The sequence below is a fragment of the Pteropus medius genome, unplaced genomic scaffold (genome assembly GCF_902729225.1).
Source record: "Pteropus medius unplaced genomic scaffold, Ma_sr-lr_union100, whole genome shotgun sequence".
NCBI classification, from domain to species: domain Eukaryota; kingdom Metazoa; phylum Chordata; class Mammalia; order Chiroptera; family Pteropodidae; genus Pteropus; species Pteropus medius.
In genome coordinates, this window is record NW_024342542.1 from 1112595 (window position 1) to 1139309 (window position 26715).

General features: G+C 36.2%; 1 protein-coding gene across 5 annotated transcripts in view; it reads left to right on the forward strand.

Moving 5' to 3' along the window:
- The window catches only part of JADE3 (jade family PHD finger 3), a 135052-nt gene that overhangs the window by 66039 nt on the left and 42298 nt on the right, over positions 1-26715 (forward strand). For all 5 annotated transcript variants that reach the window (XM_039866397.1, XM_039866400.1, XM_039866396.1 and 2 more), the window contains 3 exons: positions 5352-5408; positions 6197-6276; positions 22518-22675. In XM_039866397.1, the coding sequence (XP_039722331.1) occupies positions 5363-5408; positions 6197-6276; positions 22518-22675 (284 nt within the window). In that variant the 5' untranslated portion in view covers positions 5352-5362. The remainder of the gene's footprint in view (positions 1-5351; positions 5409-6196; positions 6277-22517; positions 22676-26715) is intronic.

The following is a 26715-nucleotide window of genomic DNA, read 5'->3' on the forward strand; positions in this document are numbered from 1 at the left end:
ATTTTTTTTTTTTTTTTTTTTTTTTTTTTTTTTTTTTTTCCCAAGCAGGAGTTAAAGTTTATTTCAGACTTCCCCACAAGGGTGCTGAGCTTCCAAGAAACAAACCCAAGTGAGAAAATTCCTTTGGGAGAAGGAGGTTTTACTGGGGTGGGGGTCAGGGGACAAAGGTATGCAGATAAAGTTGTTAGATTAGATACAAGAAAAATATGGCTGGTTAAAGGTCATTAGGCTCATGACCCAAGACAAATGGTCAGCTGATAGGGTTAAAGTCTTTCTTTCCAAAAGGGACTGTTAATCAGATCAAACAACAAAGTTATTTTCTACTTAGTCTGTCAGGGTTATTTATTATCAGTGCAATAGCATATGATTTCACCTTTTTCTCAGGTTTGAGATTTTTTTTTCTGTTTCTAACATCTGGATTCCCAGTCTTGTCAATAATATTGTTTCTCCTTATAGTCTTTCCTATTCCACTCACTTCTATACTGTCAGTGTTCTCCTCCAGACCCTTACCTCAGCCCCTCTGAACAAATAGTGAGCCTTTACTATGCCCCAGGCACTATGCCAGGGAGTGAGGATAAAATGGTGAAACTAAAGGTGCCTGCCCTCATCATTCTTGGTCTAGTGGAGAAGACATTGAGTAATTTTCTCCTGATGGATGTGTTGTGGTTAGAGCATGGGGAGGGGCCCCTGTGTGGTTTGAAGTGGCTAAGCTGAAACTTGAAGGACAAGAAGTTAGGCAGATGAGGGAGGAGGCAGCACAGACCTGTGGATCTCTTTGCAGGTGGTGGTAGTAATAGTAATATAAACTACTTGGAGTTTGTGGAGTTTCCTGGATGTGCAAATTATTTGGGAAGTTTTTAGCCATTATGTTCTGCCTTTCTCTCTATCTGGTACTCCCACTACATATATGTTGGTGCACTAAATGGTGTCCCACATTTCTGTGAAGCTTTGTTCATTTTTCATCTTTTTTTCCTCTCTGTTCTTTTGCTTGCATAATCTATATTGATCTATTGCAAGTTCACTAATTCATTCTTCTGCCAGTTAAAATCTGCTGTTGAACCCCTTTAGTGAATTTTTCATTTATTTTCTTTTTCAGTGTCAGAATTACCATTTAGTTCTTTTTTTATACTTTCACTTTTATATTCTTGCATTCCTTCTTTTTTTAATTGTATTAAATTTATTGGGGTGACATTAGTTAATAAAATTATATAGGTTTCAAGTGTACAATTCAATAATACATTATCTGTATATTGCATTGTGCGTTCACAACCCAGAGTCGAATTTCCTTCTGTCATCATATATGTGACCCCCTTCACCCTTATTTACCTCCCCTCTCCCCACTTTCCCTCTGGTAACCAACATACTGTTGTCCGTGTCTATGAATTTTTTTGTCTTGTTCATTGTTGTTTTCAGTTTTATACTTCATATGAGTGAAATCGTATGATTTCTTGAATTTTTCCTTCTACCTTATTTCGCTTAGCATGATATTCTCAAGATCCATCCATATTGTCGCAAATGGCAGTATTTCATCTTTTCTTATGGATGAATAATATTCCAATGTATATACACATACCACATCTTCTTTATCCAACCGTATATTGAAGGGCACTTCGGTTGTTTCCATGTCTTGGCCACCATGAATAATGCTACAATGAACATAGGGGTACATATATCTTTGCGGATAAATGTTTTCAAATTTTTTGAGTAGATACCCAGAAGAGAGAGTGCTGGGTCCTATGGTAATTCTACTCTTAATTTTTTAAAGAACCTCCATATTGTTTTCCATAGTGGCTGTACCAATTTACATTTCCACAAGCAGTGTATGAGGGTTTCTTTTAACCCACAACCTCTCCAACACTTGTGTAGTTGATAGTAACCATTCTAAAAAGTGTGAGATAGTATCTCATTGTGGTTTTGATTTGTATTTCTCTAATAGCTAATAAAGTTGAACATCTTTTCATATGTCTGTTGGCCATTTGTATGTCTTGGGGGAAGTGTCTCTTCAGGTCCTCTGCCCATGTTTTAATTAGATTGTTTGTTTTTTTTTGTTATTGTTGAGTTACATGAGTTCTTTATATATTTTGGATATTAACCCCTTGTTGGATGTGTTGTTTGCAAATGTCTTCTTCCATTTGATTGGTTACCTTTTTGTTGATGGTTTCTTTTGTTGTACAGAACCTTTTTAATTTGATATAGTCCCATTCATTTATTTTTGCTTTTACTTCCCTTGCTTTGGATTTCAAATTCATAAAATCCTAAGACCAAAGTCCACAAATTTAGTATCCATGTTTTCTTTTATGTATTTTTTTTGTTTGTTTCAGGTCTTATATTTAGGTATTTGATTTCATTTTGAGTTAATTTTGGCGTATGGTGATATAGTAGTCTAGTTTCATTCTTTCACAAGTGACTTTCTAATTATCCCAGCACCATTTATTGAAGAGGCTTTCTTTTTTCCATTGTGTGTTTTTTACTCCTTTGTCGAAAATTATTTGCCTATGTATTTGTGAGCTTATTTTTGGATTCTCAGTTCTGTTCTATTTTTCTGTGTGTCTGTTTTTCTGATAGTACCATACTGTTTTGATTATTATCACTGTGTTTTAATTTGAAGTCAGAGAGTGTGATACCTCTGGCCTTGTTCTTTTTTTTCTCAGTATTGCTTTGGCTTTTGGGGGCCTTTTGTGGTTCCATACAAATCTGATGATTTTTTGTTCTATTTCTTTAAAAAATGCCATTGGGATTTTGATGGAGATTGCATTTAATCTGTATATTGCTTTGGGTATTAAGGTCATTTTAACGATATTGATTCTTCCAATCCATGAACACAAAATATCTTTCCATTTCTTTGTGTCATCTTCAATTTCTTTTAATAATGTCTTGTAGTTTTCATTGTATAGGTCCTTCACATCCTTTAAGTTTATTCCTAGGTATTTTATTCTTTTTGTTGCAATTGCAAAAGGATTTTTTTTTATTTCTTTTTCTGAAATTTCACTGTTAGTATATAGAAACACAATGGATTTTTGTACCCTTTACTTCTTTAATCATGGTTTTCTCTGAACATATTTACATGACTAATTTGAAGTCTTTGCCTATTCTGACATCTGGTTACTCTCACAAGCAGTTTCTGTCCCTTTTTTGCTAGTTTATATTTCTTTGCATGTCCTTTTTTTTTTTTCCAGAAACTGGACATTTTAGATAATATATTGTAGCAACTCTGGGTACTGGCACCCCAAACCCTGGGGTCTTTATTGCTATTTACTTGTTTACTTTAGTGACTGGATGGATTATTTTATTGAAGTCTATTTATTCCCTCCTTTTTCCCTGCAGTGTGAAGTCTTGATTTTGCTTTTTAGGGATGCAGCGTTTGGTATGCCCACAGTCACCCTGGAATGATAGTGGTTTTGGCAGGGCTCTTTTGTCTCTTTCCCTGACCACACCCGGCTGTTAAGCTCTAAAATTTGCTGGCTGATTGCAGTGTTGTTTTTAATAATGCCCTGGGGCATTAATTGCTCCATAAACCGATCTAATCAAATTAGAGCTCCTTTAAAGTGATAGTTCTCAAGATCAGTATTGGAGATTTCTTCTGACCCCAGATGCTATCTCTTTCCCTGGTTCTCTCCAGCATGCTAGCCAACCTAGGCATGAACCACTTCTCTGCACTCTGTTGCAAATGAAGTCAGTTCCATTGGGCGAGATTTGGAACTCTCTATTCTATGGAACACTTCTGCTAGGCAGAATCTCTGCTAGGCACAACTCTAGTGCAGGAGGTGGGGACAGTGATGTGCTTCCCTCTGAGTGGCAACCCCAGGTCTCCTAGGTTTGCCTCTCCTGACGTAGAACCCCCATTCCATGAGCTGGGACCAAAGCAATTGGGGCCTCAGTGTTCTTGGTAGCACCACACCTCCACCCAAGAAGTGGGGGCCACCTGAAAGAAGGGAGCTCCCACCACTCATCCGAACATAGCCTCAGCAACAGGTAGCTGGGAGCAGGATGAGAAACAATGGTGCCCTGTCCCTCTCAGGAAGAAAGCCTTGCAGCTGGGAACTGGGGGAAAGGAAGCTCTGTTTTCCACTGTACCAGTCTGGTGTGACATCTGTTCTGGGAGGGGGGATGGAGGGAGTGGGTCTAGGTCCAAATACTGCGGACTCTTACTTTACTTACTGAGTTTTAGTAGATTTCTTTTAATAAATGCTTCTTAATTTGCTGTATGCCCTTAGGGCCGTTTCCAGAAATTTTAAATGAGTGATTTTTTTGTTTCTTTTTAAATTTTTCACCAGTTTTACTGGAGAGTGGGTCCATGTAGCTCTTCACATTATCATGCCAAGAGTAGAACTCTGTAAGCTTTTTAACATGAAATTTTGTTTTTGTCACTCTTAATTGCTCACAGTGACCCTGTGCTTGGATTTCTATCTCTTTGGTAAATTGTGAGTGGCTTGGAGACAGAAGCTCTGACCTTTATCCCTTGTGGAATCAAGATTGCCCCTAACAGCAATTTCTATCCCGTGGCACGTAACAGAATGTCAGTTACTGACTGTATCACTGACTTTTCTAGTTTGTTTTCATCACTTCCTTTGTGACTTGAAATATCTAACTGTGTCTTCCTTTTTTTCCTACACTCTAGTGCTGGTGTATTCCCAGAAAAGTGGTGCCTCTCTTTTACCTGTAATTGGCCACACACACACAAAGAAGGACACTTGAACCATTTAAAGTTTTAGTCAAAAGCATTATGTATTTCAACACTATAGGAGTTTTTTATAACATTTCTTGCAGTGTATATATAGATATAATTTTAAATTTGATTAATTGTTTTGGAGATGGAGAAAAGGATAAAGTGAGAAAGAGGGGAAAAAAGGCAGGCAGAAAAGAGCAGTTGTGCTCTTAAGGGTGGGACATGCCTCACTTATTCTTCCTTCAACCAACCATGTCTCATGCTTTTCAAACTTGGCCCTTGACAGCTCTGCTTTCGCTACTACTTTTTTCTTTCCTGCTCCTCCTTTATTCAGGATTCTTAGCTGGTGATGGCCCTATGGCTGCCCCGCTTTGTTTGGGTGGCCATTCTTCACGTGGCCACATCTGAGGCTCCTGCCAATCTTGTACCATTCATCCTCTGCTGTGTGGGCTTCCTCCTAAGGCTAATGTAATGTGGCCTCACCGAGTCTTTGACACACACTGTATTGGAAAATTTGGTAGTGCTTTTCTCCTACCTAGGTCATTTGACAATATTCTTGACAAATCATTTGATTTGTGTGATTGGCCTGCTGCTCCTTCTTGGGATCTGTAGGACAGTGTTGACTGTCCTCTGGGGTGGGTGTGTGTATGTTGACTATTTCATTCAGTGTTGTTCTCTTTCCCAGGATGCTCCAGAATGAAACGCCATAGAAAACTCAGCAGCAGTGACAGTTCAGATGAGAGTGAGTAGAACCAGCTAATAACTGGTAGCTTCCATATCTATACTCTTTGAAGATTTCTTGTTTGACTTGAGGACAAGCTGTTTCATGCTTCTTTCAATGGTTAAAAAATAATGTTTTTAGAAAGGAAAGCTTGGGGTACCATTTTTCTTATTCATTTAAATTTCATTAGAAATAGGCAAGTTAGGTGGGAGAATTGGTTTTATGTGGCATATAGCATTTTGTTTTTCACTTTTCCCTTACCTAAACAGCAAATGACAAATCTAATAACGATTTAACAGTGCTTTTCAATTAAGTATGAAAAAGTACGAGAGCATAAATTATAGGCCCTACAATTCTAATTGTAGCTCAGGTACTAAATGCCTGACTAGATGACTCATCATTTGTAAAAGTCAACAACCTTATTAACAATAGCATTTGGGGAAGTGCTGAAGGATATACAGATTCCTTATCTACACTTTTAGTTTTCTAGTTGCTTTTGCAGATACTTTTCCTCTGGGTGGAACATGAATTGTGTTATTCCATAATGTTATGAGGTATGATTATACCAAGTCAAATCTCCTCAGCATTAGCATTGTTGAAACTTCTACATGCTGGGGGTGGGTCACCTATAAATGTCATTAAACTCCATTATAAGGCTTTCTTGGTTGTAATTTAACTTTCTTCAGTGGTATGAGATCACTGTTCTTCTCCATCATATCTTTCATATTCTCTTGGATGACATTTAGTTATATGACGGTTATATTAGCAGGTAATAAGTTTCAGTATATTTTTCTAATTATCTTTTGCAGGTCCTTCCACTTCCTTTACTTCCGGCTCAATGTATAGGAGCAAGTCAAAAATTCAAAATGAACACAAGAAATCTGCTGAGGTGAGATCAGATACTCAATTTTTAGACTTAAAAAAATAGACAGCTGCCATCTGCCTACATACCTACAATACCCAGATCTTGGAGGTGTGAGGAGTAAACCATGTGCCAATGGATAGGCTTATTTTCTGATAAATTTTTTTGTTTGTTTGTTTTTCAAGAAAAAAATCTATTTTCTTTTCCCTTTGGGAAAACAGTAGTCTTCACATTGTGATTTCACTTTGGCGATGACCCTTACGTTCCTGGCTTTAGAATATAAAGCCTCCCCTTAGCCAAGAAGTAAAAGGGAACCAGACTTGGGGAGTTGGGAAGGACTCAAAGATCTGGCCTTTGATTGTAAAGAGCTAAGTTGGTAGGTAGGAGACAGTGCAGGAACGGATAGGCAGTGCAAGAACCACTGCACAGGTTCTAACTGCCCCCACACAGGGCAGTGCAGGAATGGTTGTGGATGGAGAAAGGAAGGATCAAATTGGAGATCTGGGCCCTGATAGATCCTCACAGCCTTCAAAGCACTGCCAGACCAAGAAGAATGTGTCACTCCTGGTGAGGCTGGTCATCTGCCCCAGGGGCAGCAAAGTGCCAGAATTGCAGATGGACTTGGTATTGGTTTAGTGAATCCTACAGACTTTCCTCTGTGAAAATTAAATATGAGAAATTGACCTATGTATTTTCACTTCTACTATGAGTAGATTTCCTTGGCTGCAAAGGAAAAGAGAGTGTATTAGTTAACTATTGCTGCGTAACAAATTATCACAAAACTAGTGGCTTAAAGCAGCATACTTACGTTATCTCAGTTTCTGTAGGTCAGGAGTCTGGGCACAATGTGACTAAATTCTCTTTTCGGGGTCTTTCAAAGCTATAATCAGTATGCTGACTGAGCTGTGTTCTCATCCGGAGGTTCAACTAGGGAAGAATTTGCTTTCAAGCTCATTGAGGTTGTTGGCAGAATTCATCTCCTTGCAGCTGGAGGACTGAGGTCCCTGGTTTATTACTGGCTTTTAATGGAAGACCATCTTCCACTCTAACAGGCTGCTTATAGTTCCTTGCCATGTGGTTTCTCTGTAGATTGTCTCAAAACATGGCAGCTTACTTTTTCAAAGCCAGCAGCGGGAGAGTGTTTTTCTCCAGTGTGTTAAGACTGAGACTTACATAATACAATCAGGGGAGTGACATCCCATCACATTTGCCATATTCTATTGGTTAAAAGCAAGTCACAGGTTCTACCTGCCCCCATACAAGGTGGGGATGGGGGTTGGGGTCATTGCTTTAGGGTATTAGTCAGAGAAAGCATTTTTCTCTCCCTTTCTCAGAGGTCACTTTTCATTTCCATCATTTGCCAGGGATCTTTCTGGGCTCAGTAGAATATCATAATATATTTAAATATGTCTGTGTCATACAGAAAAACTTATGGAATAAAAGGCACATAAACAGGAGCAGAACAAATTTCCCACCTATCCAAAAGAGGCTTTGACTACAAAATGGTGGGAAAAGAAACCTTGCTATTTTCCTATTTAGGACAGCAAGTCCTAAAACATAAAGTGACTCAAGAGCTTTGGGTGTTAAGGCCTGCTGCATCCAGGTCAGTCAGAAAAGCAATCTTTTGTTGCAAGGGTTAGGAAATCTAATGGGAACAATTTTTTCATTTATATTTTACCTTCTGTTATAAAAGAGAGAACCAGATATTGTAGAACAAAACTAGCCTTGGCATTAGAAGAGATCGATTCCCTATTTAGCTCTGCTGGCTTATTTCATCTCTCTGAAATAATTTGATTTGTCATCATAACATGAACATTATCATACCTACCTCTCATAGCTACTACCATTTATTGAAATTTTGTGTGCTAAGAGCTTTATATTAGATAATCTGATTGTTTCCCCAAATTAAGCAATTATAAGAATCTCCTTGGATGCTTCCTTCATTTTAAAAATTATTTAATAACTTAATTATATCAGTATGGATTCGTATATTTATTTTATACTTTGGTTTATAATCTAATTCTAGATAATTTATTGTGTTGCTAAAATTATTCCATAAATCAGTAAAATCTGTTTTCTCTTTTCGAGTCTTTTGATTTCTGCTCTTACTTTCATTATTTTCTTCTTCTAGTTTTAGGTCTATTTTGTTCTTTTTCTAAATTCTTGAGGGTGGGTGCTTAGGCTTTTTCAGACTTTTCCTCTTTTCTAATATAAGAATTTTTCGTACTATAAATTTTCCTTTTAACACTGCTTTAAAAATATCCCATTGATTTTGATATGTTTATTGTCATTTTCTTATATTTCTTATTTCCCTTGAGACTTCCTTTTTCACTTATGGATTATTTAGAAGTGTGTTTTGTTTCCAAGCATTTGGAGACTTTCCTGCTCTCTTTGTTATTGATTTCTAATTCGAGTCCATTTTTTTCAGAACTGTAGTCTGCATGATGTCGGTTATTTTATATTCGTCAAGGTTTTGTTTTATGTCCCACAATATGGTTTATCTTGGCGAATGTTTCATGAGCACTTGAAATGAATGTGTATTCTGCTGTTGTTGGGTCCTTTTGGTTGATGATGTTCCTCCATATCCATGCTGATTTCTGCCTAGTAGTTTTATCAATTGTTTAGAGAGAGCTGTAGAAGTCTTCTAACTGTAATTGCAGATTTGTCCATTTCTCCTCTCAGTTCTATCAGTTTTCTCTTATGCATTTTGATGCTCTGTTGTTAGGTGCATATATATTTAGGATCGCTATATCTTAGTGAATTTATTATCATGTAATGAATGCCCTTCCCCGTCTTTGGTAATTTTGTTTGCTCTTCTGTCTGCACTCTCTAATATTAATATAGTTTCTGGCTTTCTTTTGATTCATGTTTGCATGGTATATTTTTTTCCATCCTTTTACTTTCTATACATATGATATTTTCAGTGAGTTTTTTATAGATAATATATAGTTGGGTCATTTTTTATTCCACTCTTTCCATCTCTCTTTTTTAATTGGCATATTTAATCCATTTATATTTAATGTAACTTTTGGTATGATTTGGTTTAAGGATGCCATTTTATTGTTTTCTATTCTTCTGTTGTTGTTGTTCCTGTGTTTTATTTTCTGTCTTTCTGTGGATTACTTGAACATTTTTTAAATTCCATGTTGATTTTTCTGTAATGGTTTTGAGTCTATATCCTTGTGTAGATTTTTAGTGGTTACTCTTTGGGAGCAACCTTTAAAAGGGAGGACCCTTTACATACATAACTTATCAGTCTACTGCTCAGTACCTTTTACCACTTTGAATGAAATATAAAAACTTTACATCACTTAGGTTCATTTACTCATCCAGTCCCGATCTTTATTATATAATTGTTTTAAATATTTTCTGTACATATATTGAGACTGCATTAGACAGTGTTGTAATATTTGCCTCGGCCATCGAACATTATTTATAAAACTGAAAAGGATAGTCTGTTTTGCTTACCCATGTTTTTACTCCCATTCTTTATTCCTGATGATCCAACTTTCCTTTTGCTCATTTCCTTTCTGAAAAACTTCTTTAGCCATTCTGTTAAGGTAAGTCTTCCAGTGATAAATTCTTATAGTTTTCCTTCATTTTAGAATGTCTTGGTTTCACTTCCATTCCTGAAGGATATTTTCACTTGATATAGAATTATGGTTTGAAAGTACTTTTCTTTCAGCACTTCTGGCCTCCATGGTTTCTAATGAGAAATCTTCTCTCATTCAAATAGTTGATCCTTTGTAGGTAATCAGTCATTTATTTTCCAGTTGCTTTTACTATTTAGCTTTAGTTTTCCAAGGTTAGATTATGATGTGCCTGGGCATGGATATCTTTTGGTTTATCTAACTGATTGGGTTTGATCAGCTTCTTGAGTCAAGGTTTATATCTTACTCAAAGTTTGGGAAGTCTTCAGCCATTATTTTTTCAACTACTTTTTCAGTTCCACCTTCTTTCTCCTTTTCTTCTTGGGACTTCAAATGTATGAATGTTAAATCTTGTGTTATTTTCCCACAGGTCCCTTAAACTCATTTTTTTTTCAGTGTGTATTCTTTCTGTTGATCAGATTGGGGAATTTATCTTGTTTCTTTAGTCTTTATTCAGTTAATTTCATTCTTCTATCAAGCCAATCCCCTGAGTTTATTTCGGTTATTGTATTATTCCATTTCAAATTTTCCATTTGGTTATTCTTTATATCCTCTATATCTTTGCTGAAACTTTCAATTTACTTGTTTCAAAAAAAGTGTTCGTAGATTCTCATTGAAGCATTTTTATGATGGATGTTTTAAAATCCTTGTCAGATAATTCTAACATCTCTGCATCTCGGTGTGTCTATTATCTCTTCTCATTCCCAGTTCTGTGTGTGATGAGTGATTTCCCATTGTATCCTGGACTTTTTGGTATTATGTTATCAGACGCTGTCTTTTTTTAAATCTGTTTTATCTTGCCTCCATAATAACCAGGCCAGTAGGAAAGAGGGGTGCTGTTTACTACCAGTTGCAGAATTCCTAGGCTCCCCATCCTAGTTCTGTTATCTCTCAAAGAAGATCTGCGATCTCTCTGGGAAGGGGGAGGGGTTATTCATTACTCTCCTTACTACTTGATAGGAGTGGAAATCCCCACCTTGTTGCCTCCATAATAGTAGGGGGTGTGGTTGTGGCAAGGGGTACGTCAGTACTGATGGGCTATAGTGACAGTCCAGGCTCTCTACCCAGTAGAGAGGGGCACCTTATTAGTAGGTGGGAGTGGATGTAAAGGCCTCTCAGGTGATGTCCACTGAAAGCACAACAATCGCCCTTAAAAAAAAAAACATTTTAAATATCTTTTTGAAATATAATTCTCACATTACACAATTTACTCATTTAGTGTATAATTCAGTGGCTTTTAATATATTCACAAAGTTGCGTAACCATTACCACAATCTAAATTTAGAACATTTTCTCATCCTAGAAAAAAAAAAAAACCTACACATTAGCAGTTACTCTCCAATTCCTCTACTACTCCTAGCCCCTGCCAACCAGTAATCTAATTTCTGTCTCTATGGATTTGCCTATTCTGAACATTTCATATAAATGGAATCATACAGTATACAGCCTTTTGTGTCTAGCTTCTTTCACTTAACATACATTTTTGAGGTTCATCCATGTTTTAGCATGTATCAGTACTTCATCTTTTTACAACTGAATGATATTCCATCGTATGGATATATCACATTTTGTTTATTCATTAGTTGATGGACAATTGGGTTGTCTCCATTTTTAGAGTATTATGAATAATGCTACTATGAACATTTACATACCAGTTTTTATATGGACATATGTTTTCAATTGTCTCGAGTAGACACTTCTAAGTATGGAATGTTACCGGGAGCTGGGTCAAATGGTAACTCTATTTAACCATTTGGGGGAATGCCAGATTTTTTTTCCAAAGGGGCTTCATCAGTTTATACTCCCACTAGCAGTGTATGATGGTGTTTAAAATTCGTTAGTGCTTTGGGCACCATAGACTTCAAATTCCTCTGGTGACCTTGTTTTTGTTTCCTCTCTTGACTTAGAGTCTTGCCTTTGTGCTTGTCCTCAAAGAGATTCTGTCTTTTGCAGCTCTCCCAGCTATAAGCCACTGTTTCTATCACTGGAGGCTTTAGCATGGTGGTAGGGCATGGGGAAGGGGCAATGTTCTCTAATCTTCTGATTACCTCTCAATCTTTGGACTACATAGTGGTCCTGAGTCTGGGGGTGGGATGGGGAAGGTGGTCTTAAAGGGTAGAGCTTTTTTGCCCCTGCCCCCTGTTCCCCTGTCTGCCTGCAGCAGGTATCCTCTGGTGTTAGTCTATGTCCTGAGGTTCTTCCTCCTGTCTATCAAGGCTTTTTCCCCCTTAGATAACACAAGGAGGCTTTTCCTTTCCCCCAGCATTACTGCAATTATATCAGTGCCCTCACTTGATATCTTTCCCCTGAAGATGAAGCCTTTTGTTCAGTAAGGGAGCCAGGACACTGAGCACCAGGGGCCCAGACAGCACCACTGGGGAAGCTTTTCTCCAGGTTTTCCCCATCTTCCCTATGAGAGCCAAATTGGATTTCTGGAGAAAAAGCTTGCCAGAGGGTGGGAATCCCCTGTAACTACAGCCCCTAGGAACTTCATACTCTCATAGTAGGTCCCTACTTGGTTCCAGCAATTCATCAGAATTTATAGTTTAATGTTCCTACTGTGGCTTCTGTGCCAGGTAAGCAAATGTTCCTGTCCTGTGTCTCCCTGCAGGCATACCTGTCTCTCTTTGAGTTGGCCATTTGTCCTATGACCCATTTCTCTGATGGATTCACAAAAAAGATGTTCATTTTCTGCCTTTCTTGTTTTTTTCTTCTTGTAAGAATGAAAATTTCTTCCTGACCCTCTACCTTATTTTTTAAATTGGGAGTTAGTCATTGAAATGCAATATCAATAATCATTTTCACTGGGGCTTAATTGGCTGCATTAATAGATACATATTTTCTTTGATGTTTAGTGCTTTGATAAGATTCCTATATATGCCTCTCCCTGATTTATCCTCTAGAGAAGAGTTTCCTAGGGGTATGTGAATTTCACATAGGGTTCAGGAGTTTTAGTACCTTCTGTAAATCATATACAGACTTAAGGGTTTGTTTTTATGTGTATTTTTTCTGAGCTAGTAATCTTCATCTGATTCTCAAAAGGACCCATGCTCTTGAAGATGTTTTTAAAAAGCCAACTGCCCTAGAAAAAGCACATATTACTAGATGACCAATTTAAATGTATTAGAAAGTCTTCCATTCTTTCTCCAAAGCCAGGATATTTTCACCTAATATTAGTCTGACTGGTCTATAAAACATATCAACCTATCTTAAAGGATTGACTGCATATCATCTGTAGTCTCATTTATTATGCCCAAGACTTTCATAGCAACAGAGTAAAAGCTCATATATTTTAACCTTCAAATAGAGCCTGTTTACATCAGTTTATCTCTGTTTCTAACAAGCTTGGTTTGGTTTTCTGGCCTGCAACACATAAAAAGCACTAAGCTTGTAAATGTACACTTATTACCCAAAAGGAACATGAGGGATGGGAGAATAACTTGCAGAGCAAACCTCAGATGTCATCTCTTGTATAAAAATTGCCCAGATCTCCATCTCAGATTCAGTTGTTCCTCCTCCTCCATTACCAGGATGCATACACACCTGTGTTAGGTACAAGGTAAGGGGAATACTCGAACCTGCCTAAGCATCCCCAAAGTACATTGCTTTATGGCAGTTGATGTTCAGGTTAATGTCAGCCCATAGCCATCAAAAATGTCCCATTTATTTTTTATAAGAAACTTAAGAATTATTTAAAACTATTTGAAAAATATTTCTATGAAAAATAGTTCCATGATTTTTAAAGTTTTAAACTTAGAAATTGAATAAGATGTATTTCATTGGAAAAAAATCAGTGTGGGACACAATGTCTTGACAAGACTGGATACCTTTGTTATTGTATAAGAACAGGCTTGTATTCTTTGCTAGGTTTTCTTTACTTTAAGTGGTTGATTCTTCTAGATAACCTGAAAAGCTTTTATTGCCTTAAGATGTATAATTCTAAGAAAGTCACTTATAGTTAACTCTCTTTAGTTAAATCTAGTTACTGTATTTGCAGCTTTGTGTGTGTGTGTGTGTGTATGCTTTAGGGGGTGACACATCTGCTTGTGGTCAGTTATATATAGTTTCAGATTTAAATGACTATGAATCAAAACTAATCTCTCTCTGCTTCATTTCCATGGTCCAGACAGTGTTCCCTTTTGTGTCATACAGGAAGTAAATGTTTGGCTTTTCCTCTAAAAAAAAATGTCACATAAATGTTCAGACTAGCTGTGCTTTAAGAAACTGCCCACCGAGAGATGTTAGTAAGAGCAGTAAAAACCAGAGCTGTCCATGAAGGGCATTTTCATTTTGTGGCTCTGGCAGGTTAAGCATTGATATTCTAATTGAATTCATAGTGAGGCCTCCTTTGTTTCTGCAAGCATCTGAGAGGCCAAGATGTGCATGCACTGTTGGACTTGGCATAGCCTCTGGGCTGTATGTTAGCCTGTGAATCCCCTCTTTGACCATAAATGAGCAGATATTTGGTAAGTACAAAGCCTTTTTGTTTCTGGAACTTTTGGGGAAACTACCATTGCATATAGAATAGGCACACAATTAAGAACTTGTAAAACTTCTCAGCTTTATTATCTAGGTCAGTGTCAAGACCCGGATCCCTCATTCATAATCTTTAATTTAACAGCAAATGGCCACGTTTTATTTTGTGAAGTTTCTGCATTATCTTGTGGCCTATGGAATGTTGGTTAAAGTTCTTAACGGGGCTCTTGCTTGGGAGCCATGTGTTTGGGAGCCAAACCATGCACGTTTTAGATGAGCCAAGAACTCACATCTTCTTTACTCCATCAGTAGTTACTTTATGGACTAGATAGAACTCAACTCTATACGTCTTTCTGCTTTTAGAAGTAAAGCTGAGACTATGATGATAATAAAATAACTGCAGCTAAAATTTATTTAGCTATTACCATGAGCCCAGTACCATGCTAAGCCATTTATGTAAATTCACCTATTTAATCCTAAACAACAACCCCTCTAAGGTAAGTATGATTACTATCCCCATTTTACAGGTGAATAAACCGAAACAGAAAATTTAGATAACTTGCCCCAGATGATTAAGTGGTGAAATCAGTAGACTAATCCAGGTAGTCTGTCTCTGGATCCATTTTCCTTTCTTTATAGATTTTAATTTCATTTTTAACTATATTAAAACATTTACCTGGTTCAGACATCAAATTATGAAACAAAATACATTCAGAGAGATCCAGCTTTTGTCTCTCTTTTCCCTATTTTCCTCCCTCCCCAGAGTTAACCTTTTTTTTTTAAGTTTTAGGTTTATCCTTTTATCATTTCTTTATGTAAATATATACAAATATGTGTGTATGTGTGTGCCATTGTATGTGTATAAAACTCACACCTCTAACCAGGATAAACTATAGCTACCTTGCCTGTATTCATTTTAAAAACCTAAAAAATGCCTTTTCTTATTAGAAGCAGATTCATGAGACCAGTCTGATAAATACATTTCAAATCACTTTGCAGATATCTGCCGGAGTACCAAACTTACATTCCTATCCTCTGTTTAACATTTTATGTTCTGCCTCATGCTTGGGACGTTTGAATTCTATAGCAAGATAAGGCAAACTCTTGTACTCTGCCTTGAGTACAAATGCTTCTCTAGAAGCCCTGGATCTGATGCTATTTAATCTGACTAGCTTATAAAATTGAAACCAGGCTTATCATATAAGTCTGCTTTTTTCCTCTAAAGGCAGAAGGGAAAATTATAATAGTCATTGGATTTAGCCTTCATTTGCTTAAGAAAAATAGATATTAGTTGACTGGTGTTCCTGCAGTTCGAGGTTTCCCAGGCTTCATAGAGTGCCTATCCCTGGAGATTTGGTATTTCTTAAGTCGTGGACAAGGGCCAGATTTTATTGGTCTCTCCTTTTATATCTCTTTGCCTAGTCTTCAAATTACTTTTCTGTTTGGTAAATATGTGTATTAGTTTCCTAGGGCTGTTGTAACAAATTACCACAAATTGTGTGACTTAAAACAACAGGAATTAATTTTCTCACAGTTCGGGAGGCCAGAAGTCCAAAATCAGCCAGGTTGTGCTCTCTCCAGAGATTTTAGGGGATATTCCATTTTTTGTCTCTTCCGGTTTCTGGTAACTTAGCATTTTTTGACTCATAAGTTAGTGGGTCATTCCAGTCTCTGCCGCCTCCTCTTCTGTCTCAGATCTCCCTCTGCTTTTCTCTTATAAAGATACTTGACATTAGATTTAGGGCCCACCCAGATATTTCAGGATGATCTCTTCATCTCTGATTCCTTAAATTATTTACATCTGCAAAGATTCCTTTTCCAAATAAGGTAACATTCACAAGTTCCAGAAATTAGGATGTAGACATATCTTTTGGAGTGCCACCATTCAACCAACTACAATGTGTTTCAGGTTACTTAGGAAACTATACAGAACAGATTTTCATAAATAATTATATAAAGTATGAAAACATGGCTTATTGTATGTGATTAGATGGTATGGCATTATTAAGCCCAAAGTATGATTTTGCAATTAATTGATTTATATTGTGAAGTGTATCACATGGAAAATAATGAAATATTTTAGGAGGTTGAAAAATACTTGGCTCTAGTATTCTTCACAGATCTAAGGTGGGATTTCCCATACCACTGTCTTTCCCAAATACAGTAGTGTAGCACAATTGTAAATTGCCACCTCCACTGGCTCATTAAAGGCACTCCAATAATTTATAAAAATGGATCAGAGTGTTGAGCAAAATGGTGATTCCATCTCACCCGTTAGCTACCCAGAACACTGAGCTCTGTGCAAAACATGTTAAAAGGATATGTCTGTGATCCTCTCTTACCTCCCTATACAAAGCATTATGTAATGAACCACCAGTTTTTGTTTCCTGTAGATGTAGCTTTCTCTCTCCACAGCATCCAATTAACTTGAATTGACTAGGATTCTTGATAGGAAGGTCATTTTGTTGCCACCCGGCTGCCAGTATGTTTAAGGTTGGTCTTCTCTGCTTAACTCAGGTCATGTTATTTATTCTAAATCTTCCCTAAGTGAAACCAATATGTATTTGCAGGGTTTTCCCTGGAAAGTAGCAAATGGAATGAGTCCTTATTCATTTAAATGGCATCATTTGATTATGTGATAGTTCAGTCCCATACTCTGTGAAATGTCAGTTTGAACAGAACTGCACTGAGAATTAATTGTTTTATTGGATAATGTTTCATGCCTCTACTTTTGTGTTACACATAATATGGACAGTGTTCTCAGAGAACCTTTATTAGCTTTAAAGGCTAAAATGTTTGTGTGATAGCATCTCTTCCTTTGATCCTAAAGAAATGTGGACACGTTTATTCTCAGCCTGCAAGTAGTTTGATTTTTTTCAGAATTAGAAATTAGTAGATGAGGTATAGACCAATGTATATATGTTCTTATGTGAAAATGTATTCCCTCATTGCTTAGATATCAACTGGGACTTCATCACTTAAATCATTGCCAGGTCTCATATCATACTTAAGAACTCATGGCATAATTTTTTTTTCTGTTGTCGAAAAGGCAGAATCACAAAGCCTAGGCTGCCAAAGCCATCAAAGTTATATTTCCAGGCTTGGTGAGCACATTTCTGTGCCCTTTAGTCATCTAGGGGCCCTTTCAACCAGAAGATAATAGTACATCAAACTTTAGATCCATCTCTGTTCCCATATTGTCAGTACCTAATTGTGCTTAGAGTGCGGAAAATGAACTTTGGAGAATCACTTTGTTTCCACAAGTCCAAGTTATAATTATACCCATATTATCATCCCCTACCTCTGCCCTTTGACCTTTCCACACAGCTTGGGATCCCTTGCTAGGGAGTAAGGTTAAGGCTCACACTGGGAGCCTCTTGGCTGCCACAGTAGACATATCAGTCCTGTCTTCCTCAGACATGAAGAGTTCACTGAAAGTGATAAAAATGAATAAACTAGATAGTAAAAGGTTAAAAAAAGAAAAGACTAAGGACATTTTTAAAAGATCTAAGTACAAAGATAACTAGAATAAAACTGCAAACCTTCTTAACTATAAAAAATTACAATTGAAAGAGCAAAGAACATGCATCTGGTAGAGAAAGAAAGCATAGGAAATATAATACACACAATTACAAAATGTGAGAGTTGAGACCAGTATATGAGTCATACTAATAAATATGAATGGGCTTTAACACCTGTTAAAGAAAAATATTTTTTGGCTCGTAAAACAAGACCCAACTGTATGCTGTATATAAGAACATACCTAAAACAGCTATTCAGAAATGATAAAAATAAAGAGGTGGACAAAGGAATATCAAGAAGATGGAAACAAAAACAGCAGGAATAGCAATCTTGGTATCAGACAAAATAGCAATCAGACCCCCCAAAACAAAGAAGGTCACTTTAAAGTTAAAAGCTACAAGTCACCATGAAGATACAATACCTGTGAATAGTTGTACACTGAATAACACAGCAACCACCTTTATGGAGCAAAAACTATAGGAGATGCAAGGAGACATAAATAGAATCACTAATCATAGGAGACTTTCAAACACCTCTCAGTATCAGACAGATTAAATGAACAAAAAAATAGGAGAAGCTCTAAACACCATAAGCAGTAAAGTACTTCTCAAATATATATATCAAATTCTATGCCTCGGTACTAGAGATAATAGAATACACCTTCTCAAATATCTATGGTACATACACAAAATATGATCAAACATATTGAGTCACAAAGGAAACATCAATAATTTCCACTAAGTAGAAATATTATAAACAACACTCTGATCACAATGCAGTAAAATCAGAAATTACTAACAAAAACAGAAAGGTCCGAAAGGTCCTTTCCTATGGAAATTTTAAATCCTATTAAATAACTCTTGGATAAAAAGAGGAAATACAAACTGAAATTATAGGTTTTATAAAAATAATGACAAAGAAAGCATTCTATCTGAAATGCTTTCTCCATATCTTAAGTTGCATGATGAGAAACAGGAGGCAAGTATTGTTCAACCTCCTGATAAGCTTTTCTACAAAAAATAATTTGTTTCTCAATGTTTCTAATGTTTAATTACAGTATACTAAAAATATTGGAGTAGTCTTATTTTTTCATTTCTCTATGTATTTATAGTCAACAGTAAGAGACTTACTAATATTTTGACCAAATCGAAGATACAGAAAAATCATAATTTTCCCATTAACATTAAGATCTTTTCACAGTTACTACTCACATCATCATTTTTACAGTCCCATATTGCTGTGCAAAGTGGAACTGCCTGTATGCTTTACAAGCCCCTGTACACATAAATTTGAAAACCTGGGTAAGATAGATAACTTCCTGTGGAAATACAGATTACCAATATTGACTCCACTAGAGATAGAAAACTTAAGAGATAAATTTCCAAAAAGAAATAGAGAAAATTATTAAGGAACTACCCCACAAAAAACACCGAATCCAGGTGGTTTCATAGGGAACAGATAGTCCCATTAATTCTCAAATTCTAGAACATTGTAGCAGAAGGAAAATATTCTAATATTTTTAGAAACATGCATAACACTGATAACCTAAACCTTAAAGACAATACCAAAAAAAAAAGGAAACATAAATATCACTCGTGGGAATGATACAAAAATATTAAACGAAATATTAGAAAACAACAGTACCATATCAAGAAAATAGTATATCACAACCAAATGATGTTCATTCTAGAAATGCAAATTTGTTTCAGTATTATGAAATCCAGTATTATCATACAGCATATTAATATATATCTAAGGAAAAATTATAGAATTATTTCCATATACACTGAAGAAGACTTCAACAAAATTCAATACGGAGAAGACAGATATGCCCACTATCTCTGTTACTATTCCAAATACTGGTATAGGTATTAGCCAGTACAATTAAACAGGAGAAACTAATTAGAGACATAAGACCATGTAAAGAAGATACCCTTCTCTGTTTACAGATGATTCGATAGCATATCTGGAAAACCATAAGAAAAATCAGTGATAAAACTAACGCAATAAAAGAATTCAGTAAAGTAAGCAGGATATGAAGTTAACATATGAAGTCAGTAGCTTTTATAACCAGTTAGAGGATATAAACATGCCTGGGACTTGTTGTAATATAGGAAATTAAGGCAGTACTCCAAAAAGTATGGGATGTTTTGAAAGAGCACGAGCACCAGTCAACCCGAAAGTATTCCCAAAGACCAAAGGTGGAACAATTTCAGCAACAGAATAAGTTAACAACACTGAATTATAACCCAAAGAATAAAATAAGTATCCAGGAGTCAATAATGATATAAATAAATGGGGGAGAAAGGACAGATCTTTCTTACAGAGAAATTCGAATTAATAAATGTAAGACTAAGGGAAATAGAAAATCACCATTAGAACACTACAGTAATAATTCATTGCAGGCAAGGTATCTACCAGTGGATAATAAGACTAGTCCATGACAGTTTGAAAAGAAACAGGATGTTTTTATTATCACAAAAGTATTTCCTCTAATAGGATATTAATTACAAAGAGAAATATAGTAACCTGACAGTGAAGAAAACCAGCAAGACATTACCTTAACCAAGCGATCAAGTTTAACATCACTACTAATAAGACATTGGCATAATATATCCCTTATATAATGGAATGAGAAGGGTACACCATCAAAAAAAAATTAATAATCTCAATCTAATCATGAGAAAACATCACACAAACCCAAATTGTAGGACATTTTATCAAATATATGACTAGTACTCTTCAAAAGTTTCAAGTTCTTGAAAGACAAAGGAAATACTGAAAAACTGTCACCAATTGGAGATACTAAGGAGAGACAACTAATTGCAATGTGAGATCCTGAGTTGAATTCTGGAACAGAAGGACAGTAGAGGGAAAATTAGTAAAATTTGAATGAATTCTGTAGATTAATAGTATTGTAGCAGTGTTAATTTTCTCATTTAGGCAATTGTTCTCTGGTTATGTACGATGTTAACATTAGAGGAAACTGTGAAGGGTATATGGGAGCATCGTACTCTTTTTTTTTACATCAGGACATCCAATTTATTTTTTATTTTTTTTTTATTAAATTAGAGTGACATTGGTTAATAAAATTATATAGGTTTCAAATGTACAATTCAATAATACATCATCTGTATATCGCATTATGTGTTCACCACCCAAAGTCAGATCTCCTTCCGCCACCATATATGTGACCCCTTTTACCCTTATTTACCTCCTCCCTCCCTCCTTTCCCTCTGGTACCCACTAAACTGGTGTCTGTGTCTATGGGTTTTTGGTTCTCTTGTTCATTTGTTGCTTTTAGTTTTATATCCCACATATGCATGAAATCATATGATTCTCAACTTTTTCTGACTTTATCTCATTTAGCATGATAATTTCAGGATCCATTCACGTTGTCACAAATGGCAGTATTCATCTTTTCTTATGGCTGAATAATATTCCATTGTATATATATACCACAGCTTCTTTATCTACCCTTGTATTGAAGGAAACTTCGGTTGTTTCCATGTCTTGGCCACTGTGAATAAATCTACAATGAACATAGGGGTACATGTATCTTTGCCGATAAATGTTTTAAAATTTTTTGAGTAGATACCCAGAAGAGGGAGTGCTGGGTCATATGGTAATTCTACAATTAATTTTTTAAGGAACCGCTGTACTGTTGTCCATAGTGGCTGTACAAATTTTCAGTCCCACCAGCTGTGTATGAGTGTTCTTTTATCTCCGCATCCTCACCAACACTTGTTATTACTTGTCTTATTGACAGTAGCCATTCTAAAAGGTGTGAGGAGGTATCTCATTGTGGTTTTGATTTGCATTTCCCTAATAGCTACTAAAGTTGAGCATATTTTCATATGTCTGTTGGCCATTTGTATGTCTTCTTGGGAGAAGTACCTATTCAGTTCTTCTGTCCATTGTTTAATTGAATTGTTTGGTTTTTTTATTGAGTTGTATGAGTTTTTTTATATATTTTGGATATTTGCCCCCATCGGAGATATTTACAAATGTCTTCTCCCACTCGGTTGGTTGCCTCTTCGAATTGTTGAAGGTTTCTTTTGCTGTTCAGAAGATTTTTAGTTTGATATAGTCTCATTCATTTATTTTTTTTAACTTATCTAAGTCTAAAATTATTTCTAAGTAAATAATTAAAAAATAAGGCGATGGCTAAATAATCAATTATGTTATCAGAGGATACTTTTTGCTTAATTTAAGAGAGTTAAAGATTGTTTGTTTTGAGAACACTTGAGAGCTTGCTCCCCAGCATATGTCTTCTGTTCGGTTCCAATAAACTCTTACAAAAATTCTCTTAAAATAAAAAGGATTGTTTGTTTTATGCAAACTGTTTTGAAGTTACCTGTATTATTAATTTAAATTCAAGGATCCCAAGGAAATAATTCAAGAAGGACTCCTTTACTATTTATTAGATTGAGAACAAGCTGGCTTCCCTGTCAACACTTAAGTCCTTTTCCAAATAGAAGTTATTCTGGCCATTTAGGAAGTTAGAGATGTTTCTCTTATCAAAATATAGAGAGAGTGGGGATGGTATTTTTAAAGAACATTAAATGATGTTAGTTCCTTAGTGATGATCTTCTCAAGGTGTGTGCAATGTCTTCCCAGGTATTCCGGAAGGACCTCATCAGTGCCATGAAACTGTCAGATTCTCAACACATTAATCCTGACAGCTATTACCTCTTTACGGATACATGGAAAGAAGAATGGGAAAAGGGAGTCCAGGTACCAGCCAGTCCAGACAGTGTTCCACAGCCTTCCGTCAGGTATTTGTATGTTTGTACCTTTGACTTAAAGAATGAATGTTCTAATGGTTACCTATATGCTGCTTAGAGAGAGACTTTGAGTGGCTAATTATACATTTCTAATACAAAGCCATATACCATGTTCACTAGTTCACTCAGACCAGTGGCAGATTATGCCAGACTAGGATAGGTCAGTAGTTAAAATTAAGCTCATTTATTTAGGGATATATGTGCTATTTGAAGTCCAGTATGAAATTATAAGATTTTGGAGACCAGGGTTTCCAAGTCTGACTCAACAATCAGTAGCATTTATTAGTCTTTGGAGAGAAACATAATCCCATAATGACCCTAGTAATACATAACCCCATGAGAAGTTGCTTCATTATAATAGGGGCCTTATAGTGATAGAATCTGTAAATAGAGGGCTAAATATTTAGAGTTTTAAAATGCATAAACATAAATGAAAGGGGATAACTGGAATAATTGAGTTGATTATAAGCACATAGCCTTCATTTGCAAAGACTTGAGAAGAAAGTTTAAGATAAGACTTTGGTTTTGTGAAAAGGGAAGAGGATTTTCCTGCCAGAGGAAGTAGTGAGTTCAGCTCCTCAGAAGTAATGACTGATTTTGGAAGCCATTTTTCCTTACTGGTCTTTGTGTTCCCAGTGCTTTACACAAAAACTGGCATGAAATAAAATGCTTGGTATAAGTTTTAGTGTACATATGAGCGAGCGAGCAAATGACTAACTGAGTGACTGAGTGAAGGACAGGAGGGAAGGGATAACAACAGATAAAGAGGCTGATGGGACCTGCTAGTTACTATGAGAAATTGTGCATCTATTTATTTCTAGTACATACTAGGTTCTTAAAAGACAGAGGTCACATCGTTGAATTCTCTGTTCCTAGCACCAGGTTCTTAAGACCCAGTCATGCTCCAGAAATGCTTGTTGATTCACTTCTAGAAACCCAAGCCCAGGCCATCCCACCCACAGAGACTGCCCATGCTCTGTTAAGGAAAACTCCATACTCTTGCCCAGCGCATATCCTGAGTCTTACAAGCTCATCATCATCAACACCATCTCCTGCTTCCTAAAAATCAGAACAGCATCATGAATGAACACAAGAGTCAGGCATTTTCATATCCTTGCTTTCGGTATTTTTATATATCATAGCAGTAACAGTGGATAGCCTAGACTTCCACCTCAACCTGGCAGTAATGATGCAGAAGAGAAAAGAAAGACAAGCCATGACTATAAGCTACCTCACAGCAGAACCCCTACTGTCAAAATAGTACATTTTCAATACACATTTATTGTTGTAAAGAGAATAAGACAAAGGAAGCAAAGAGGAAAATGGGTGGGCGTTGGGAAAGAAAATTAATGAAGAAGCAAAAAAATATTATGGTAAGAAAAGCAAAGATGAGGATAGGAAGGGCATAAAAACAAGAGCCAATAAGGGCCAAACCTCCCATTTTAAACACTTACCTTTCCTATACTGAAAGTGAAAAGGTTTTTTCACTTTCTCAGTCACTTAATTGATAGAGTTTACTGTAAGTGGACATGCATTACAACTAATGAATGACATTGTAAATCAAAATAGGAAAGTAGGAGGTAAGAGGATTTCACTAAGTTCCTCAGGTCAAGTTCCAAGTTTGTCCATGATCACCATGGGCTTTTATAAATGTGCAGCTTGCTTTTTTTTTTTTTAGATTTTTTAAAATTGAGATATAACTGATGTTTCTTATTGAGAAAGAATTCACATACCATAAAATTCACTCTTTTAAACTGTATGCTGCTTTTTAATATATTCGGAGTTATGAAACTATCACCATTATGTAATTCCAGTTTGAAGGCAAGAACTCCAAGATCAAGTTGCTGTCAGGGGTGGTGTCCAGTGAAGCCTTTCTTCCTGGCTTGTAAATGGCTACCTTCTCTGTATCCTCACATGTTCTTTCCTCTGTGTGCATGAAAAAGGATATCTGGTGTCTCTTCTACTTTTTTTCTTCTTCCTCTTATAAGGACAGCAACCCTATCAGATTAGGTCCCCACCCTTGTGACCTCACTTAACCTTCAATAACTTCTTATAGATAAGCCCCATCTCCAAATATAGTCATCCTGGGAGTTAAGACTTCAATATATGAATTTTGGGAGGACACAAGTCAATCCATAACAGCCAGTAAATCTACCTTCTCTCTCTATGGATTTGCCTGTTAAGGACCTCTCATATAAATAGAATCATACAATATGTGGCCTTTTGAGTCCAACTTTCTTTGCTCAGCATAATGTTTTCAAGATTCATCCATGTTTTAATATGTATCAGTATATATTGTTACTTGTTATGGCCAAATAATATGGTATAAATATACCACATTTTACAAGCCATGTATGAGGATTCCATTTTCTCTATGTCTTCACATGTTGATTATAGCCATCCTCATGGGTATGAAGTATATATCATTGTGGTTTTGATTTTTATTTGCTCGATGGCTAATAATGTTGAACATCTTTTCTTCATGTACTTATTAGCCATTTGTATATTATTTTTGGGAAAGAGCTTTTCTGCTTTATTACAAAAAGAAGCAGCCATAATGTGGTCAGAAAATATAAGGTTGATCTTTTTCTCTCTTCCTGTGAAATGCTACTGTTCAAACAGCCAAAGTATATTATCTCAATTCACTTCTTTATCACATTCACTTTGGAATGGATGACTTTAGCTGCTGAAAATCTGACCTTTTAGGGAATAAGGCAACAAAGTTCCCTACCAGCAGTTCCATAATGTCCCACTTTTTTTATTACGTTTATCAGGGTAACATTGGTTAATACAATTTCGCTTAGCATGATTATCTCGAGGTCCATCCATGTTGTCACAAATAGCAGTATTCCATCTCTTCTTATGGCTGAGTAATATTCCATTGTATTTATGTACCACAACTTCTTTACCCAATCATCTATCATAGGACACTTCGGTTGCTTCCATGTCCTGGCCACTGTGCATAATGCTGCTATGAACATCGGTGTGCAAATATCTTTTCAGATACGGGTTTTCAAGTCTTTCAGATAAATACCAAGTAGAAGATTGCTGGATCATATAGTAGATCAATTCTTAGTCTTTTGAGGAACCTCCGTACTATTTTCCATAGAGGCTGCACCAATTTGCAGTCCCACCAGCAGTGTATGAGGGTTCATTTTTCTCTGCATCCTCTCCAACATTTTTATTACTTGTGCTATTGATTATAGCTATACTAACAGGTGTGAGATGGTATCTCATTGTGGTTTTGATTTGCATTTCCCTAATATCTAGCAATGTTGAGCATCTTTTCATATATTTGTAGGCCATTTGTATGTCCTCTAGGGAGAAGTGTCTGTTCATGTCCTCTGCCCATTTTTTGGATCATTTGTTTTTTTGTTGTTATTGAGTTGTATGATTTCCTTGTATGTTTTGGATATTAGGCCCTTATCAGAGGCATTACTTGCAAATACATTTTCCCATTGATATGATTGTCTCTTTGCCTTGTTGATGATTTCTTTTGCTGAGCAGAAGCTTTTTAGTTTGATGTAGTCCCATTCATTTAGTCTTGCTTTTATTTCCCTTGCCTTTGAGGTCAAATTCATAAAACCCTCTTTAAGTCCAAGGTCCTTGAGTTTTGTTCCTATGTTTTCTTCTATGCATTGTATTGTTTCAGGTCTTATATTCAGGTCCTTAATCCATTTTGAGTTAATTTTGATGTGTGGTGATAGACAACAATCTAATTTCATTCTTTTACAGGTGACCTTCCAATTTTCCCAGCACCATTTATTGAGGAGCCTTTCCTTTCTCCACTGTATGTTTTGGGCATTTTTGTTGAAAATTATTTGCCCACATAAATATGGGTTTACTTCTGATCTCTCGATTCTGTTCCACTGGTCTGTGTGTCTCTTTTGCTGCCAATACCATGCCATTTTGATTACTGTCGCTTTGTAGTATAATTTGAAGTCGGGCAGAGTGATTCTTCCAGCCTTGTTCTTTTTTCTCAGGATGGCGTTGGGGTCTTTTGTGCTTCCATACAAATCTGATGACTTTTT